Here is a 22,018-nt window from a genome sequence, read left to right as displayed (position 1 = left end):
AGTATCCTTTGACTTTCATTTTTTTTTTAAATAATGATCGTTCCTCTTTTTTATCCAACCATTTTCATATCCCGCTTATTTACTCCACTTATTTATTATTATTATTATTTTATTAGGCCATTATTTGACATCGCGTTCCGTCCCACGAGCCGTGCTTTGCAGCTTTCTGGTCTTTAGCGCAATTTCCATTCTGGAGAATTGCGTTTATTAACCCGTCATTTCTGGATGGATGAATGGATGGATGAATGTGTGTCCGCAGCTTTAAGTCGTATCTCCTCCTCAACGAAGCAGTATCGAGGACTAGCAATTATGTTAAGCAAGTTACGAGGATGAACATAGGCCATAAAAATTCCGGGTTTCTTTCATGGATTTCCCGGAAAAGCCAAAAAAAACCTCGAAAAAATGCAGTTTTTGGCCTATATCTCGGCAACCAGACCACTTAGCGACTTGAAACATGTACCAATCGATTCCTGCCATAATTTAGAATAATATTGCCGAAGAAAGTTTTCAAAAATATCCTTTCGTTCGGTCACAAAAATTTTTTTTAATTAATTAAAATTTGGACCGAATTAGTAGGCATTTTTATCCAACCACACCACACGCTTCATCACGTTCAATAGCTGCGCCATCAGGTTCGGTAGCTAGGCGCGCAATGGTTTTTAGTCATGTAACTCTATTGTAAATAAAACATGTAAATACTGAAAAAAATATAATAAAAAACGTTTTAATAACTAACCAATGGTTTTACTAACCCTGCTCTTGATTTACGCTACGACAGAGCTATTTTTAGATAACATAAGGAAATTGCGCTAAAATTGTCACTAGACTTTTTAATTACCTTGTTTAAAATCCAGTCCAACATATCCGTTTTATTAAGAAAGAACTTCCGGGTCGCTCTTTTTGACTAGCGTTGACAAATGTTATTAATATTACATTTTATTAGTATTATTTGTAATCTGAATTACCTAGATTCTAGATCTAATTTAACAATAATTGATTGTTAATTTATCTTGCATCGTTGAAATTTAATATGGTTAATGATTAATAATATCAGGCCTTCTCACATTCAGGAGATTTTAGGTTAAAGAAAACAGTAAGTAATAAGTGTATTACTTCGGAGTCACTAGTGTAATCATAATCAATAATGATAATGTAAGAAGTAGCTAGTAGGTTTTCTTATTAGGCTAAATTCTTTAATTAAAATTGTCTGTCACTTATGATATATCATTACAAACTATATCACTTACTGGTTAATTTGAGACCAAATTTAATGGTCTAGCTTAATTAGGGGCCAAGAAAACAAACAAAAACAAAATGACCAATTAACTTCTTAAAATGCGAAACTCTTTTTCGCCATCAAAAAAGCTCAAAAAATTATGTTGGTTTATGTTTTCCATTCATAGCATGATGTCATAGCAATTACGACAACATTGGGTATTTTAGTTACCAAAAAAACCAAAACATTTTTTTGGAAATAAAACTTTATATTCATTATGTTTATTAAAGAAATATCAGACATAGGCCTATTTATTATAAATTCTATGTAGGGCCTATAATGTACAATTTAAGACATTAGGCCTTCCATGATGAATTGAACAATCAATACCCATGAAGATGATAATAAAATTAATATCCAAAACTAAAAATAGATCTGACAGAAATCTAGATCTAGGCATTCTAACTGTAAAGACAATACAGTATTAGGTAAGATGATAAATCAACTTTTTTTAAAACTTTAAAATAAATACTCTATAATTATTTTTCTCTTCTGTAGTAGCATTAGGTTAGGCGAAGTTTTTTTTTTTTAACCAGCTATGCGTAGTAAATCTATAGTCCTGTAAGCTTGCATGAACTTAAAATGACCCTAAATTGTTTTACAATTTGCTTGGTTTATGAGGGGAGGGGTGGAATTGCCCACCGACGATCTCTAACAGCAATCGTTAATGCTGTGACGTATGTATGGTAGGCCTGCTGAACTCACGGTGAACCCTCGACCGTGTCAACATTTTTCTCCCGCAGCCAAGAAAATGTAAGCAGTCGATCTCGCGAGCGATGCGAGCGACGATGTTTGGAAAATCTTGAATAATTATCTTATAAAATATTATTTGGATCAAAAAAATATTTTAAAAAAAGAAAGAAAATAAAGCCGCTCGTGGCATTTCCTATTGTGACCTACTTAGGTCGAGACATTTTTATTTTGACATTGTATAATTCCTTATATGGAATGATTGTGTAACACCTGGGGTTTTTCCATTGACTATTAAGGTGTTTGAGACATAGAAAATTTCCATTAAAATCTGATTGAATGATTCTGATCAGATGATTATCCCAACCAATGGCGACATGAGTTGAGGATAACCTCCCCTGTCACAGAAGTCTTTAATTGCCCCGCACACTCGCAACACGAGGCAGTTTATCTTGACCTGGCAGTCTACGAGGCAGTTTTACCTTGGTCAGGCAGCCGTCCACATTGTCCGGCTATAGACTCTGACCATTTGAACGTGAGAGTACTTAAGACCTGTGTGTGCCTTGCTTTCTTCAGTTGATTTAGTCTTCTAGTTTAATATTACTTGTCGCTAAGTAATTCTAGAAACTACAGCAGTGTTGTGTGGCCTGTGGCTATTATTAGACAGTGTAGAAATCTGTGATAGTGTTTTTTCCTACATTGTGTAAGTTGGGTTTTTGATATTTTATACATTAAATATTTTATCTAGTTTCAACCTTGTGTTTTGCCACTTCTGTGTTCGCTGATTAAAGGTTATATGTAGATTGGATGAGTGTTAATTACAATAGTATCACTAGCTTCCCTAGACATTGATTTCGAGCCCTAGTGTGTCGTTGTGTTAAGTGTTCATCCACTTAGGCCGTAAGGCATTTGCATATGACCCCGAAAAAAGAATCCGGGGACGTTCTCCTTCTATTTGGCTGATAGATAGGTTAACGTTACACTATGTGAAACAATAAAATAAAGCACAACTGATTTACTTCGGATTCGAACTCGGAGATTCTAGGTCACCTATCACACCGTTCTGTTTACTCTGCCACACACCACGATGTATTGGAAAATAAAATATTAGACATTTTGTATCAAAAGATTGCTAAAAGGAAATAAATACTACTTTATTTATTGATATCGTACTACGTAGTAACTGAGTAACTGCGTAAATTTTACACACAATTCCTATATGTTTAACTAACACAACAGCATTAACGAGCTAGACTCATAACGCGAGTTGAATTACCTCCCCTGATCCGCTTTTTTTATGACCACTTTTTAGTTCGTTTTTTTTTCAACCGCGTCTCGGCACTGTTGCTAAAAATAGCATTCGCGCAATACCATACGGGTATCTGTGTTTGGCGTCAGCTACAAGTGATAGATCGTTGAATGCTGATATAAAAATTATAAATTAAATATAAATGGAATAGCCTAACATTTAAAAATAATATTTTGTTAGAAAAAATAATCTAATTTATCTACATCAAATTTCCAGTCTGTATAATAATATGTAAGCCAGTGGGCATTTACAATGAAGACAATGTAAAATAAATATAATGAATGTAATAATTTATTTATTACTTAATATTATAGTGTCCTCAAATAAAATGTAAAAAAATAAATGGAATAGGCCTAACATTTAAAAATATTGGTTTTATTTGCTAAAAATAATAAAATATAACTACCCAGTAGCGTAGCGAGGGGGGTACATATGTCCCCGGGCCCCGACCTTCGGGGGGCGCCAAAATGGGTTGGAAAGATCAATTGAAAGGTTGAGGGTGGTGTAAATCGAAAGGTTGAGGGGTGGGGGGGGGGGGGTGCAAATCGAAATCTCGAGGGCCAGGAAGGGTCGCTATGCCTCTGTAACTACCATTTATTAATGTGATGTTTTGCAGTCCAGGGTAATCAAAATAATAATAACTATGCAGCAGGGTGTTCCTGGTCTATTTTGCCATCCTTTAAATTAAATCTAATAGATCAAGAATTATTTCTTTTTTTTATGGGAAAGCATGTGGTGTTTTAAATCAAGACAAAAATGGATTTGCTAGAATTTTTTTTAATTAAAAAATCAACAGTAAACAAAAAGAAGCAACTCAATTAATATTTTTGCCAAAAAAAACCCTAGCTTAGTTAGTTCCCCTAAATCATTTGATGTTTCGTTGACGGAGTAGTCTGGCGGTCTAGTGCTGGACTGCTAACCCGTAAGTCTCGAGTTCGAATCCGGGTTCAAGTCCACCCAACTATGATGGGTATCTAACTTACATTAGGGAAAGTAAAGGCGGCTGGGCATAGGGCTGACCACACTATTTCTTCATATGCCGAGGTCACAGAAACAAGTAGACTCTCCTTCACTTGCCCCATAGGCTGTCAGGTTTGAAAGGGAAACTTTTAGTTAGATTCTTTTTTTTTTTTAATTCGTTCGTTTAAATGAACTAATTAAAGTATTAATAATAATAAGTTATGGAATAGCCTACTAGCACTAGATCATTTTAAGCACTCGTTTGACAACCTTAACAAATAACAATAAGCTCTTAATTATAATAAACGAGCCGACCCGCTGCGTATCATAAGCCGCTATTTAGTTTTTTTTTTTCAAACTTTTCAGTAATTAATAATTTGTGAATTCGACAGTACCAATGCTGCCATTGAAAATATTTGCTTAAAAACACTACCCCCCCCCCCCCCCCCCCCCCACGTGAAAGCAGCCTCCTCTTAGTTACCTCCTCTAAGTTTAAAATCGTTTCAAACTAAATTATCTGCCCCTAATAGCCGTCACCAAACCCGTCTCTGTGATTGTAAAATGTAAACAGAGTGAACACCGCTCACCAGATCATGTGGGGGTGGGGTGGGGGTGGTAGTGATAGAGAGGAAGAGAGGGGACTGCAAAGGCGACCTTGCAGCTTGTTTTGTAACTGATTCCAGAAGAGAATTATATATATAGATTATCAAATCTTTGTGGGTCTGTTCCATCTACCACCAAGACAATCACAAGGAGTACAGTATAGAAACTTTGTATAGAGATGACCTAGGTGTATGCGACACACCTTTTCAATATTGATGTAAGCTTGGTTTTAGCTGTTTTTTCACGTTTTTTTTTTGTAATTTGTAAAAACAAATTGAACAATAGCTTATGCTAAGACGTGTAATGAGCTGAGTAAACATTTGAGAAAAGACGGTTGTAAAAAATGCAATTTTGAGAGGGGTGGTATACTGTGTGTGACGTAATTTAGAGATGTTGGGTTCGAGCTTTGTGTGACGTTGGTGAGGAGGGGGCATTGTTTCTTCCAGACTTTTTTTCTCCATAAGGGGTACTTGATATTTTCGGGGGGTGGGGGGGGGGGCGGAGTCAATTAATTTCAGGGGTACTGACATATAAATTCCATATAAATTTCATTTATAAATTCCATTTCGTTCGCGGGGGGGGGGGGCGGTAGACTTGCCTAAAGAGATGCCTGGAAGAAACTCTGGGAGGGGGCAGGTAGAATGTGCTGTCGTTTATTGTATGGATAACCCAAGTTTAGGTAAAAAAAAAATTCCGTGGTTTAAGTTCCAACTGAACAGTCTTAATTTTAAATTTTATACACAGCATACGAGTTGTGTGTTGTTTTTTTTTTTTAAATCAAATTACTTCGATGCTAAATTCAAGAAGATCCATATGATCACGAGCCCCCCCCCCCCCCCTCCCCCTCCATCCAGTATCCTTGAGTCCACTGAAGTCGATTGTTTACACTCTATTTTACAAATGGCTGCTGAATATATACTCAAGTCTTATTCAAAATTATAGATATTTGAATAATAAACCAAAATCAATGGTTAAATATATCAATAGGCCCTATATGCCAGAAATCAACTTTAAACAGCAGTGTTTGTGAGTAAAATTTACTATATAAACAGCAGCCATCTGTAAGTTAGAGTGGTTTCCCCTGAATCTCTAAATATAATTTTACCAAAAAAAAACTTAAACAAGATGGCTGCTAAAGTAAACGAGCTAGATCTAGGTTGCATCTGATGAAAACATTGTTAGATTCTAGTCTCTATTTGGTAAAATCTTAGTTTAGCGTCGTAAATTCGGCCAAAACTAGTAATGTAGGAGAGAGTGCAATAATGAATATGTCATTAAATATGAGTATATTTTCGTATATTTTGATAAAATATTATAAATAATTGAATAATAGATCACCATTTATGGTTAAATAAATTTAAATATCCTGAAATTAATTTTTATCAACCCTGTTCGAGATAGTAAATTTGCTATTAAAAACAGCAGCCATCTTAAGAAAATGTTATTTAGAGTAGCTTCCCTTTCATTTCTATTCGTATAAAAATGTATTTAAATATGATTGTCTTGTTGTATAGTCCGTATAACAAAGCATTTTTTTTTTTTTTAAATTCTGCTCTTTAAAAACTGAATCTCCTAACAAACAACTTTATTAATTCTAGAAGCATTGTGAGATGCAACTTGTTGTATCCATGTATTAAATACCGTTTTTTTTTACTAATGTTTATTTGATCTTACTATTACTATATTTATATAGTTTGAGTTTTTTCTTATTGTTTGAATGTTCACTATTTTCATTTCAGGTTTTTCTTTTCATCAATTAGTGATTCTATCGTATCTTATGACATTTTTTTTACTTCTCTTTACCTTAATTAAACCCCAACCTCCGTCATATTTTTGTTGTCAATGTCACAACAAGTCATAAGGGGTCATCCATAAATGACGTCACACTCGTAGGGGGGAGGGGGGGGTCCGTAATTTTGTGACGATGTGTGATGAGGGGGGGGGGGGTTCAGATTTTGCGACGTCACATTTTTGCATTATAAAAACAATGTTAGAAAACGAATTTTAGACGTTATTTCGCGTTTTAGATAACTGTTTTAATAAATTGTAATAGTTTAGACAAGATTTTGGAAAAATATCGATGTTTTAAAAAAATGCAACTGCAATTTTGAGGGGGTTGTAGGTTGAGGTGTGACGTCATTTTAGGGGGGGGGAGCTGGCTTTTTGTGACGACGTGTGACGGAGGGGAGGGGGGGAGGTAAAAATCGTCAAAAAGCGTGACGTCATTTATGGATGACCCCTAATGTAAAAAATTACGCTTCGCTCTGCCTTATCTAAGATCTCTAGCCATAATTTTGACAACAATAAATGTTTGTCATCATTTATATATACAGAGAGACAAAATGTATTATCCACCAGCTTCCCTCGTAAAACATCATCTAAAATAATCAGCCACTCCACCCCTTAAGTGCGTGTTGACACGCCAGACACATTTTGGTTATCCTTTGTTGTCAAAATGTCAATATCAAGTACCCAAGTGAGTGATATGGGGTTGTCCATAAAAAATATCACATATGATTTGCTACGGGAGTGAGTGAAGATTTGTGACGTCAACTCAGGCGGCTCCGCAAATTATGACGTGTCGGTCTCATGAAAGGAGGTGAACGTGGAAAAATACCTAGGTGGTTGATGGAGAACCTCTATAATGCTTTGTTCAATCAAAGTAACGATAAATAAGCATTAGTATACGTATACCTTGCTTAAAACGAATCATCACAAATGTTGCAAGCCTGCTAGTTTAAGACATTTGGCAAAACGGCCTTAACTTAACACATTATCCCCGTCAAAAAGGCTTGCCACCAAATGCCTGCCGACGAATAAGCCGCGTCTAATGCGGGGCGTTAGGAATACGGCCATGGGCCGCGTTAGAGCACCAGTAGGCTATCGCGCTTTGTAAGATGACGTAAATACTTAAATTCAATTTCGCTAAACTGCGCGAAAATTTAGTAATGTTCCATCGTTTGAGGAAATTTATTTTCTTGGACTTAAATTGAAATATTATGTTGACTGTCTGGCTCTTAATTTCCGAATATCACTTTTAATGTATCAAGTTTCAGAACTATAATTTACTTTAATATAAGTGTCATTTTATCGTTTATTGTGCTTTTTATAAAGCGCAGAGCAGCTTCAAAATCGGACGGCCATCCTGTTTTCACCAAGCTTCTTTTGGAGCTTAATATGGGTAGTCTAGTTCTATACGGTGAGAGCTTAATACATTTTTAAAGGGCCGAATGTCTCAAGACAGCAAACTTGCAGAAATAACTACGTACGTTTAAATGGACGAGTGATAGGTGTGTTAGGGGCTGTTTAATGAACACCAACTTATGTAATCAAATTAAACGTCGCATAAGCGTCAAAAATGCAGTGCTGGTTGTTTTTTTATATATAAAATTAGCCTAACGGTCGGCGGTACCGGTACATGACGTCACGTGCGAGCGCTAACTCGGTGACGATGTACTAAGTGGGGGAATCAGAAAGGTGTGGTTCAAGAAATGCGACTCAGCAAGCTTTTTACATTTCTTGACCCTTCTTAACCATTAATGTCCCGTAACGCCCGCTGCCGCCCGACACCGTTAATGTCCCGTAACGCCCGCTGCCGCCCGCTTACAATACGCATAGAAAAATTAAATTTGTTTCATTAAAATTTGGCCTACAAATCCTAATTTTTAACTAAACAGGAAGTCGGGTAGTTGCAGCATCCTTTTCCGGTCTTTTAATTTCAATGGCGCTTTTGAAAGATAAAAAATAATAGTTTCTTTCCATCTCGAAATTTTAGATTCATCTGTCCTATTTTTAGTAGATTTAATATTAAAAATAAAATAAAATAATGCCTCTAAACGTATCTAGGCATGTATTTTATGAATTATATATCTTAAACGTAACCAAATTGATATTTAACTGTTAAATTCGATGCATAGTTGTTTAGACAAAAATAAATAAAGTTGACTACCAAAAATGACCTGTTTTGAATTTTCTCCGACATTTTTTATTTTTATACTGTACTTTTACCGAATATAATATATTCTATTTAATACTGTTGGAAAGCCAGGTTTATTCCCAACACTAAGCAGTACTTTTTATCTTAATTTTCAATTTCATTTAGACAAAAACAAATATTTTGTGAAACTATTCACTTGATCATACAGAGTTATGCTCCTTACATTGGGCCGTCATGGGTGGAGTTTTGGTAGAATGAATGGGACATTAATGGTTAATAGTTCTATCGTCCCCACTGAGTAAATGGATCACCAATGAATGACGCGTCATACTTCTACAGCTTCTACCCACAACCATCCCCTGTTTTCACGAAAAAAACAACCTGACCCGTCTCCAAAATCACATCGCTGAGTTCTACTCAACCTCTCCCCACCACAAATCACAATTTCTATCTGAAACAATATGTTCATATGTTTGTTCTGTAATAATGCACGCTGTCATTACTATCTTAAGAGCGACGTCATTTATGAGCGATCTAATATTGATTTGATTACTGCAAATAAAGTGTTCAAAAGTTCGACCTCCCAACAATTGTTGTGGTCTTGGATGCACACTATTAAGTCTGAAAAGGTCTATTAGTCATTCATGTCAACTATATTGAAAAAAAAGTAAATTACTATACAGGGGGTCATCCATAAATGACGCCACGCTTTTTTGACGATTTTTACCTCCCCCCCCCCTCCCCTCCGTCACACGTCGTCACCAAAAACCAGCCCCCCCCCCTAAAATGACGTCACACCTCAGCCTACAACCTCCCTCAAAATTGCAGTTGAATTTTTTTTAAACAGCTATATTTTTCCAAAATCTTGTCTGAACTCTGTCAAAATAGAGTATTTTAATCAATTGTTACTACAATGTATTAAAACAGTTTTCTAAAACGCAAAATAACGTCTAAAATTCGTTTTCTAACATTGCTTTTTTTATAATGCAAAAGTGTGACGTCGCACCATCTGACCCCCCCCCCCCCACCACACACCGTCAGAAAATTACGGACCCCCCTTCCCCCTACGAGTGTGACGTCATTTATGGACGACCCCCAGGCATATATTAAAACAATACAAAACAATCATATTAAACCACAAAATCAACACAAAAGACATGCGAATAGACAATTTTTCAAGGGAAACTACTCTATTATTGTTTTTGAAACATGGCCGCTGCTTGTATTTACTCATTGTTGTCTCGAACGGGGTAGTTTAAAGTTTATTCCAGGATATTTATGACTGGTTTGGTCTTAGATTGTGATTTGTTATTCAATTATCTGTTATATTATGTAAAATATGACATAAATATGGCCAAACGAAAGAAATATTTATTAGTTACCTTCATCGCACATTACTAGCTACGTTGGAATTTACGACGCTAAACTAAGATTTTACCCTCTATTTTTTACTGAAACGTTTTATTTTTAATACAATTGTTTAAAAACAGATACATTAATTTAATTTAATGAAACTTTGAATTTTTTTTGTTACTTTCAAAACGTAAATCGTCCTAAAAATGTGAAATATGCATTAAATAGTTTAAAGTAGTTTAAACTACTAGATCTAGATCTAAAATCTAAATACTGGCACTGGTAATCTATCGTTTTGGGTACGTAAAATGAAAATAGCCCGCGGCTATTAATGTACGAAAACGTTACCTCATTGTCAAGGCTTTAATAGAAGTATACTGTCATATGTTTGTGTCAAATATGTATAGATAAATGAATAATAAACCTAAATCAATGGCTAAATATAGACTATCGATGTAAGCCAGAATTTAACTTTAAACAGCAGTGTCTGAGAGCAAGATTTGCTATATAAACAGCAGTTATTTGTAAAATAGAGTGGCTTCCCCCTGAATCTCGCGCTATAAGCTTATAAAAATAAAACTTAAACAAGATGGCTGCTATAGTAAATGAGCATGGTTGCATCTGTTGGAAACATCGCTAGTCTTCATTTATTACGGAAAAGTTTTAATTCAATTGTTTAAAAACAGGTACATAAATGAAACAAGGAAATATTTTTGTATTTTAAAAAACATAAATCCTCCTCAAAATGTGAAATAATTATGTGAGCGGGTGAATGGATTATTTATTTTGTATTAATATATTTGTTGCGAATCTGCGAGTGCATGGTGGTCCTATGGGGATCAGACACGGGGTCCCCTTCCGTCCGAAGCGGACAGTATAAATTAACCGGTCGGACGATTTTCTCCCTCTTTTTGACCCACGGCGAGATGTAGGTCGGGTCAGGTTTCTGCGTGGGCGCACCTCACGCGTGGAGGTATTTGTTTTTTTATACTTTATCTTTATGTGATTTGTATGAATGCGACTGTCGATGTTTCTCGTTTTCTTTCATTTTCGTCTAAAACGAGATAGTGAGCATCGGCATGTCTGGTATGCACGTGGTGTGTTATTTTGTTATTTTGAATTAAAATGTATTTTTGATGTTTTCTAAACCCTTGGCGTGTGTTTCGGACCACGTGGTTTAGGCCAGTGTTTTTAGGAGTGTTTCCTAAACTAGTGTGAATGCGTGTGTGCATTTACTTGATTGTTTTATGATGTGTTGTTATTGACTAGGATTGGCTTAGTCAATAGTCAGTTGGTTAGACAGTAATTAGATTAGTATATTTTAGTTGCCTCGAGTTTTAGGTTGTTTAAAATTAATGTGTGTGCTGTTTCGTGCAACGTCATGTTGAGTATCGCTTGCTTTGTGTCTGCCTTCATTGGGGCCTTAGCGGAGTGTGTTAACTTTAATGTTATCAATATGGATATTGTTTATGTAGACCAATGGCTTCGGGCTTCCTTGTGTAGGAAAGATTGGTTCTACGATGAATTTGTTTACACGTTATTTTTAAGTTGCTAGTTCTTCTTTAGACAGTGGTTAGTTGTTTTTGAGAATTGATTTTAGAATTGTATAGTAAGGATTAGTTTTACTCGAGGCTTTAGCTAGATAGTAGTAGTAGGTAGCATTTTGAACTTGTGTATATATTTATGTATATATTAGCGAGGCTCACTAACTTGAAAGCACCTCTGGTTGCTAACAACAACATGGCGTCCTACACCGGACGCTTAGTTTCGGACATTTTTCTTGTCTGCCCAAGTGACTTTCTAGGAATTCGTTTTTAAAATGTTTACCTCGTGAAAAATGGCGATTTTTTCACATAATGTAAACAAACTATAAATGGCAGTGCTAAATATGCCAGAGAAACGCTATAAATTGCTTTGGATAATGAAGACCGAAGCTCAAAAAGTGGTGCCGACAAACATTCGTAGATCTTTTTAAATATTAGCTTCTACGATGTAGATCGGAAACCGAAAGTACATCAATATTAGATTTAGCAGTCTGTGTAAAAATAAATCGAATATTACATGCGCTAATTTTTAAAAAAATTCTCCAAAACGGTCACCACCAAAAGTAAAAATTCCATAACCCACGTGACCGCTATTGGGCGGGAGACGTTTGCCTAGGTGGCTCTATCGACTCTTTACTACGTTTGTGTTGTTATTTATGTTGACAAGCGTTAAGTGAATATTTTCCAATTTTGATTTTTACATTGCTGGACAAATTAAGTATTTCGATCTGAACATGGGAAGATAGGAATTAGTTGGTATTTCTGTAAAAGCCCGTAAACCGGTGATCTCGTGGTGAAACGCGATCTCGATACGTCTAGTAAAGTCTAGGTGCTAAATTATTTACTTGATTTTATTATTACTAATTACGACTTGATCGAATTATAGTTAATATTATTTTCATTTGCTTTCATTTTTTATATAATTGATTATTATGATTTAGATCCAGAAGGACTAGGCTAATAAATTATAATAATCATATTAGAGGACAGCCTGCATAAACAAAAGTTGATCTAGATCTAGTTGACACAGTACTTGGACTTGCGCACACGCTCGCGTGACGAAAGAACGCAAGCGGGCTCGTGACGAATTTGCATAATTTTTCACTCACAAGTGATCAACGTTAATGTGATAGGCGTAGCCTAACAATCTTTAAATAGATCTAGACACCAGCTCTAGATACAAATTTAAGTATTAAAACTCCGCCTGGATATGTCTAGCTTCGGACGGGCGATGTTTCTCTCGTTGACAAAACAACGCGAGCGAGCCGTCACTACGCACAGCCTATGAGTGGCGATGTTTGGAATGCATTTCTCGCTCACATGTGATGAAATTTAATGCAACGACAGTTTTAAAAATAAAAACAGATATTTTATTATGTCTATATAGATCTACTTTTTTTTAATATTTAAAACTCAGCCTAGACAAAGCTTCCATGCTGGATAAGGGAGGAGGGTTAGATTCCGCCGTTAACTCAATCTATTATTATTAGGCCTAATTGTCCTAATTAAACATTCCTATTTACACTGATTAATCAAGACTGAATAAAAGTGAAAATGAATACCTTTAAAAAGTTTAGATCTATATATTTTTAAACATTTATACGTGATTTTTTTGGTTCATTCCTTTGGCGTTTACTAGAAATACAGTAAAAGATTACATAACCAAGTTACGAGTATCCTTTCGATTTCGTTTTATTGCAGCATACCTCCACTTCCCCCTCCCCACACATGATCCTTACGAACCTCCTTGGTCGTTTTCAGGTCAACTTTAGGAACCAGATCTTTGAATGGTTGTCATGGAAAAATCTTTCCCAGCTAAGCTGTATGGCACCAATAATTAAAATCATGTATTTTAGTTCAAAATGAGCTAAAATCATCAAATGTAGTGCCTGGTTAGTTAGAGAAATATCTCTAGCTTTTATTGGTATTGGTTAAAAAAATAAATAATTAAAATTAAGATTTAGTGAGCCTCGCTAGTATATATCTGCCATTACCATGCATTTTTCTTATGTTTTCCTTTTCTTTTTCTCTTCCCCCCCCCCTTCCAGTGAGGTTGCTTGGGCAACTTGGCTGGGTGTTTTGTTATATATGAATTGTTTTGTTTGGTGTAAAAAGTTTGTTGTGTACGTATTGTGTTCTACGTAATGTATTGTACGTAGTGGTTTTACGTAGTGTTTTGTTTGGTGTGGACTTTTGGATGTCGAGAATGGATGAAGGGAGGTTTCTGTGTGTCAGGGCCTGGACCATCCTAGACATCATAAGTCGGCGCAACACCAGCAAATGGTCAAACGTAATGTTTTGTTTGATGTAAAAAGTTTGTTTCGTTTGGTTCTGTTTTGTGTCAGTTTTATCTATTCTTTTTTTATAACTTTTGGTTCCATGCAATAAATTTTATTAACTGTAAAAGTTTTTGTTTTATTTTAGTAGCTTATTATTTAGACTAAGGTTAGGGTTTAACCAGCCTGGGTTTAGCCGGGCTTGCACTGACCGGACAGTAGTAATAGATAAGCCTAGAGAAGGGTAGATAGATTTTAAGGTATCCCCCCCTAGCAGGGCTTACAATTATTAAAATTTAAGGAGTCACCTATTTTTCACATTACAAGTCGCGGGCAATTTTACATACCTAAAACGATAGATTACTTAAATACTACACCCTATACTACTATTACAACTAAATAAAATCTAAAATTTCATGAGTCAACTGTATTTCACATTACTAGTCTCAGCCAATTTATGTACCTAAAACGATAGATTACTTCAGATCTAGATTTATAATTTATGATCTAGGCCTATGGGCTAATCTAATAGTATTAATGATCATGGACCCGATCGAGTAAAGTGACGTCTCAATCAAACTAGGCACAAGGTATTCGAGAGGCCCATTAAAAATTTTAGAAAATTTAAATTTTTATTAAAATCTAAAATTAAATATTTTGAAAATCTAAAAATCATGCAAGGTGTAAGATCTAGATCTTGTTTAAAATTAGGCCGATTCTAGCCGAAAAGATATGCATTGGCAATTGAGAGAAACTAACGCCTTCATTCGCTGCAAGGTTTTCTATGGTACATACGTGTGTTTTCAAACCAAAAGCAGAACTCGTGTCCTAACCCTAGCGCAGATAATAAGTTTACTGTACATGCCCATAACTATTGAGTTTTGTATTTTCTGCCGAAAAATCTTTTTCTGAGTAGTCATTTCGTTAAAATTAGTATGGTTAAAAAATCCTGTCTGTTTGTTTTTTTGCTCTGACTTTGCTAAAGAATAAAAGTTGTGGGCTAGTTTTATGGTTTTAATTTAATATTTTCAGTAGGCCTAACTAAATTAGAAATTTAAGAAAAAAATCAATGTGGTTTTCACATGTAATGGTGACATAAACAATGGCATCCTTCTATTTAGTAGGCTAGCATAGATTTTATTGTACAAATTGTAAATAAAAAAAGGCAGATTTAGGTCATGCTGTTTAAATTTACATCAACATCGTTATTTAAAATTTTTATTTGCAAAGTTTTGTAATAAAAAATATACTATGATGTGGGCTGTCAGAAATCTATCACAGTTCCAGTACAACCAAACAATATTTGTCTTACATTACTTACAAAAGTGAAACATCAGGTTATTACTTACGCTTGATGAAAATAAATGGAAATGTAGCCTTAAACTCAAAAAATTATTTTCAAGTTATAACATTGATTCTAAAAATAGGGCTATTAAATTTCTGAATTATATTAAGGCCTAAGTTTTTATTATTTTTATGATCGCTTTGATTGCAAAATATTAAAAGCATGCTTTTAATCCATGTCAACAATAAAGTCAATATAATATGATGGAAGTATTTTTGTCAACTCGGTTGCCTCCATTAGGTCTAATCATTGTTATTCATCAATTCTTTAATATATTTTCATTTAATATTTATTCATGAATATTAATCAAATTTAATGTTTTTATAGTTTATAGGCCTAGATCTAGTAGGCCTTAATTTAAATTTAATTAAAGAATTTAGACTAGTATTTAGTTCTAGAATAATAACAGATGCTATATTACCCTAGGCCAGGGGTTGGCAACCTTTTGAGACGGAAGAGCCAAAAGTTACTATTTACAAACTTTCCCAGTTTTTAAAGAGCCACCAATATTTTTATTTTAATATTATGATCTTTGATTAGGATTTGGGGAATATATATATATATATATATATATATATATATATATATATATATATATATATATATATATATATATATATATATATAAACGGTGTCAAACTGCAATTTTATTTTATTATATATTTTAAAAAAAATGTTCTTGATCTAGCTTAGATTTCTTTTAAATATTAAAGGTCATAGCCTTGACAATAGCAGTATGACAAACCATGCTTTGGATCACTATGAGTTCATATAATCTTGTCAGCCACATTGTTTGTGTAAGGCCAATACCTTTCAATCTTTAACAATTTGTATTAAGCGTGGAAGTATAAATAAACAATTTAAAATGTTTATTTTATTTTTTATTAAGTAATTTAGATAATAAAAGTAAACAAAAAATCAACGATAAAAAATAAATATTAGGCGGCAGTAATATTACAAAATTTCTTTGCAACAGTTCAACTTATGTTTGCGGTGGCTTTGAGCATGGTGATGTTCGAATGCGATATATCTGGCAGTTTCAGTCTTCAACATAAAAGAAAGAAGATGTTAAATCATCAGCACATCTAGCGATGGAAAAATCAAACAAAAAGTCTTTAAAGTCTGTATCAGAGTTCATTTTAAGTTGGTTGCAGAATAATTTGTCCAGACATCTTTGCAGTTTACCCCCACCCAGCATAAGTATTGTATGGGGTTATACTGTTTATACATTTTTTAGAACCCTATAAGCAATGACATGCAGGGATTTTCAGTAGTTAACTTGTAGCAAAAAAATGTTTATTTAAAAAAACACACTATATGTTTTATAAAAGTGGCTTCTTTGGAATCATAAATTTTTTATTTTTTTTTAGTAACCAATCAAGAATGGAAGGGGAAACACATGTAATTCTAAATACACCAGTAGTTAAAGTGGAACCATATGAGGTAATTACAACAGATGTTTCAACTGATAGTGCAACTTTTGAAGACATAAAACCAGACGTATCCATTAGCACTTTTAACGAGAGAAACCCAAATGTATCAGATTCAACACTTGAAGACATAAATCCAGAAGAATCAATTTCCACTTATGAAGGCAATGATCCAGATAGATCCATTTCATATCACGAAGACATAAATCAAGATGAAGTGGATACTCAGCAAAACATATCCATTGATTACTCTTCTTTAAGATATCCATTAATTCACAGTGAAGTGATTTCATACGTGTGTGATTTATGTAATCGAAAATTCATGAGGAATAGCAACATAAGACAACATTTAAGAAAACATATTATAGGAGAAAAATTACATAAGTCTGGCTATAATCTGCATAACTTGATGTATTCAAAAAAAAGGCCATATGAATGTGATGTATGTCATAAAAGGTTTTTACGGAAGTCTTATTTAGATGTGCATAAAAATATTCATACTGGTGCAAACCAATTTGAGTGTGATGTTTGTCATAAAAAGTATTCTCAGAAATCTTACTTAACTGCACATAAAAACATTCATTCTCAAGAAAAGCTATATGAGTGTAACATTTGTCATAAAAAGTTTACCTTTAAGTGTTATTTAGCAACACATGAAAAACTTCACTTTGAAGAGAAGCAATATGAATGTAATTTTTGTTTTAAAAGGTTTTTTCTGAAGACAAATTTAACTCAACATGAAAAGATTCATCTTGGAGATAGGCAGTTTGGATGTGAAATTTGCCATAGAAAGTTTACTCAGAACTCTCATTTAACTAAGCATAAAATGCTTCATACTGGAGAAAAACCATACGAATGTGACATTTGTCATAAAAAGTTTGCTCTGAGCGATTACTTAGCAACACATGTAAAAATTCATGATAAAGTAGACAACTATGAATGTGAAGTTTGCCATAAGGTTATTTTCAAGAAATATCAAATAGAGCAACATAAAAAAATGAACTGTGGCAGTAAAACTTATGAGTGTGATGTTTGTCATAAAACATATTCCACTAACTCTTCTTTTAATACGCATAAAAGGCTTCATACTGGAGAAGAGAAATTTGAATGTAAAATTTGTCATCAAAAGTTTAATATGATGATGTATTTAACAAAACATAAGAAAGTTCATGATAAATGTGGACCTCTTGAATGTGAGGTTTGTCACAAAATGTTTAAAAGGGAATTTCATTTTCAACGACATAAAAAGATACATTTAGAAGAAAATTAATATATACTCAGAATTCGCCATCATATTTAATTAAGTCTTATTTGAATATCAAGTGTATATTTGGTTTAATAAAAGATAATTATAATAAATATGATTTAGACAGAATGTTTGTTCTGAACATTTTTATCAAAGCCTATGAAATTGTTTTTTGTAAAGTTAACATAAATATATTTGTATTGTAGAGGAAGTTGTATTGGCTGTTTTATATATTTGAAAAACATAAGGAAATATAATTTAAATCGTTATGCTTTTAAGTACGTTACGTCTTTTTTTCAAACAAAATCAAAGGGTGGCTAATTTTTACTGGCCCCATCTGTTGTGTGTTGGTATTGTAAAAAGTTTTCAGTTTACGTATGTTTAATTAATCCTTTATTTTAACAAAAATTACAAGTTGTTATTATATTTTTCTTTTTGTATCATACTTTACTTTAAACATTTTCCAGCTCACTTAAAAAAGGCTCAATACAAATAACATAAAAATTCAAACATTACATAATCTGTCATTTTTTTAAAAAATTTTTGTTGAAGAAATCTGTATGTCATGTGAGGGCCAGGATGGCTGAGTGGTATAACCCTCAACTGCTTTGAGGTCAAAGGTCAGATCTCAGACTTGAATCTTAGGAACATATTTTGGTTCACCCAGCTCACAGATGAATGTGAGGAAAGAAAAGGCAGCCTAGTACTGACAACACTTTCCTGATATGTCATCATCATCTTTTCCCTGTGTGTGCCTAGACACATGGGGCAGATAAAGTAGAGTTCATCTCTTTCAATGACTTGGGCATAGATTAATGTGAGGAAAGAAAAGGCAGCCTAATACTGACAACACTTTCCTGATATGTCATCATCATCTTTTCCCTGTGTGTGCCTAAGACACATGGGGCAGATAAAGTAGAGTTCATCTCTTTCAATGACTTCTGCATAAAGGGGATTAATTAACATATGCCCAGCCGTCTTTGTTTCCCTAATGTACATTAGGTGCCCATCAAAGCTGGGTGGAATCAGGGATGTTCTACTAATTTGAACTCAAGCCTTTCGAGTTAGTAGTCTAACACTCTTCCACTAGCCCACGCTGTCCCCTTATATGTCACATGAAATTCATCTGCCATACTGACCATCAGGTCAGAATGAATAACTTTTTGTGTAATGTATATGATTACTACAATTTTTATAATTATAATGTTTATCATCCTACTCATATCAATCAATTTACATTGTGAAAACAAAACTCATTTCTGTTCATGACTTGTTGAATTGTTTTATTATAAAAAAATCAAAATAACTACACTTTTGGCTTAAATGTGTATGACATAGTGTAGTGTATAGTTTTACATCATGTTATTAAAAAGAGGAACTAAGCACATCATTGCTTATGATCACAAAGAGAAAATTTGTTAAGATTAGAATTATTACCATAGAGACTAGACTTATTACTGAGGGTATAATTCCACTTTCTGGCAGTGAATGGCGGAAATCAACTCTGCTACCATCAACTCTCTGCATTCCTACCAATTTAAGTGCCTGAATGGGATAAAAGGCATTCACTGACCCAACATAAAAGTTACTAAAAGAAATGGAAGCCATATCAGAAGTAATTGAAAAGATATGCCACTGGATGAAATCTGATTAAATTACGACAATGGAGCTGGGATATTGCAAGGAAAAAGGAAAATAGTGAAGGCCATGGGAAAACAGGGAGAAGCTTTGGAGAAAAAGGACTGACGATAGCTGAAATATTCTTGAATATTCTGGAAAACTGCAATAAAAGTTGCCAGAAAAAGTCAGAAGTGGAAAGATTTTTTTGTGTGATATCCCTATGTTCTGGACACATGGGAAAAAAAATTATTCCAATAAAATATTTCTTTGGCTTCATTTCATGTTTCTCTTAGTTCTAGCTAATTACAAATTAAGTAAAACCTATCAGTCTTTGAACATTTGGCATAATATTTTTTTTTTTATATTTCAATTGTAAATAATGTTAAGTGCTTGTTTTTAATTTTAAGTACTATAAAAATGTATTAGTGTTGTAAATCTGACTGTTAAATATTTTTATTAAGATGGTTGAAAGCCATAATAGGCCACCTACACCTGCACTTAAATTCACTACCATTCATACACATTTCACAGAAATTTTCTGTTGTCTCAAGTTCTAGAATCCTAGACTATCTCTTTTCTATCAGACTTAAATCTTATAATTTTAGTTTTTATTTTCATATTATAACGCAAGACAATGTTGATATACTCTTTGTTTATAGGAATATAATTTTATTAATAATAATGAACTGCCATCACCGAGTAAATCAAAATTAAATGTTGAATTATCTACACGTTAAAATTAATTCTGTAAAATTTTGTTTAAAAAATTACCTGGTTGTGTTTTACTTTTAAGTAAATCAATAAAATAAAATAAAATTTAAATGCACAATTGTTTTTGTTTAGTGTTATTTTATTATCACCCTATCATACAAATACATAATGATAATGTAAGAATATAGGGCCTACTGTAGTTATGGAAATAATTTCATTGATAACCTTAGTTACACACAAATGTGTTTTTAATTCTTAAACAATCTAAAACACTGCTATACATCTTGCCTCTACATACTTAACATAATCGATATTTATTTAGTGAACAGTAAAATTTACAGTTATGAAATTTTTAAAAATTGTAATATTCAAAATAAATGAAAACTATGTTATGTTACACATATTCATAAATCCACTAATTAATATAAGTGTTACATTTAAACCAGATAACAAGGCAGCCATATTTTTAAATATGTTTATGTGTGTAGGTATGAATCTAAACAAGTACACACTTAAATGTCTATACATTTTTAGGTGTATTTAGTAAGTCCTGTTTAACACTCCCCCCCCCCCCCCCCAATCATTATGAAGCAGACTACACCATTGAACTTAAAACACTCATCTCTAAAGCCAAACAACTTATCAAACAAGCCTTTTGCAACCATGCAAAAAACACGGCCATCAAAGAAAATTCCAAGACCAAATGCAGACTTTTCAAATGTAATGTCCTGAATGTCCTATCTAAAGTAAAGTTCACTTTCAAACCTGACGGTCTACAGTGCAAGTGGAGTTCAGTTGTTTCTGTGACCTCGGCATATGAAGGGAAAGTGTGGTCTGCACTATGCCCAGCCGCCTTTACTTAACCTAACGTGAGTTAGGTACCCATCATAGCTGGTTGGACTCGGACGGTCTGCTGAATTGAACCCGGATTTGAACTCGAGACTTATGGATTAGGCCACTCCGTCCCATAAGTGGCAGCAAATGTCATGAACAACCACCACCAGCAGATCACTGGGCTCTTTCCAAACAAAGTGCTTGTGAAGGATAAAAGGCATACACTGTCGTAGCGTCATCTCGAATGATAGACTACTAGAGAGTTAAAAATGGAAGCAGTTTCCAAAATATTCGGGGGGAAAATAACAAGTATTAAAAAAAAACCTTTATGGCAACAAGTTTTTGAATGCACTGAAAATAAGAAAATAAAACTAGTTTACTTTCTTTCATAAAAGCTTTCGTTGTTAAAATGTGTAAGGGGTCATCCATTTATGACATCCACACACGGGGAGGGGGGGGGGGGGGGGGGGGGGGGTCCGAAAAAAATTATCTTTTGCGGACGCGCATGGACTTATATAAGGTAAAAAGTGGATTTTTGTGGACGGGGGGGGGGGGGGGGGGGGGTGTCCAAAATCCAAAAAAATTGTGGACGTCATAAATGGATGACCCCTAAAAGATCTCATGAGCTACCGAAGCTTTTATGAAACAAAAAAGAAACTTAGTTTTATTTTCTTACTCTCAGTGCATTTAAAATCTTGTTTTTATAAAAGTTGTTTTTCTTTTTTACTTTCTCGTATATACGAAGTATAGAGAAAGTCTTGTAATCGTGCAAAAAAAAAAAATCGAGATTTTTACAAATCTCGACGTTTCACACCTCACTGATACGGAAAAACATAATTTTGCAATCTTGTCCGTATGTCTGTGTGTCTGTCTGTCTGTCTGTC

The 22,018-nt window shown here is 34.0% G+C and overlaps 1 protein-coding gene across 4 annotated transcripts; it reads left to right on the top strand.

The window, feature by feature from the left end:
* The first annotated feature begins 900 nt into the window (after window positions 1-900).
* LOC131941132 (zinc finger protein OZF-like) lies at window positions 901-20,408 on the top strand. Of its 4 annotated transcripts, none has more exons than XM_059300153.1 (2): window positions 901-1,093; window positions 16,664-20,408. In XM_059300153.1, exon 2 carries the CDS (start codon window positions 16,677-16,679, stop codon window positions 17,991-17,993), a length of 1,317 nt encoding a protein of 438 aa, XP_059156136.1. In that variant the 5' UTR covers window positions 901-1,093; window positions 16,664-16,676; the 3' UTR covers window positions 17,994-20,408. The 4 variants fall into 4 exon arrangements, 3 of the variants coding, with proteins under 3 accessions (XP_059156136.1, XP_059156144.1, XP_059156130.1); XM_059300161.1 differs by having other exon boundaries at window positions 901-1,097; XR_009386618.1 differs by lacking the exons at window positions 901-1,093; window positions 16,664-20,408 and adding exons at window positions 10,910-11,101; window positions 13,721-14,118.
* The last annotated feature ends 1,610 nt before the right edge of the window (window positions 20,409-22,018 follow it).

The sequence above is a fragment of the Physella acuta genome, unplaced genomic scaffold (assembly GCF_028476545.2).
Source record: "Physella acuta isolate Inbredline_101_S28 unplaced genomic scaffold, ASM2847654v3 ptg000027l, whole genome shotgun sequence".
In the NCBI taxonomy this organism is placed as follows: domain Eukaryota; kingdom Metazoa; phylum Mollusca; class Gastropoda; family Physidae; genus Physella; species Physella acuta.
The sequence above is the reverse complement of the archived record's forward strand: the minus strand, read 5'-3'. Positions and strand labels throughout refer to the sequence as shown.

Excerpts from the sequence above, each read along its gene's own strand:
- LOC131941132 (XM_059300153.1), top strand. The coding sequence starts at position 16,677 with ATGGAAGGGGAAACACATGTAATTCTAAATACACCAGTAGTTAAAGTG.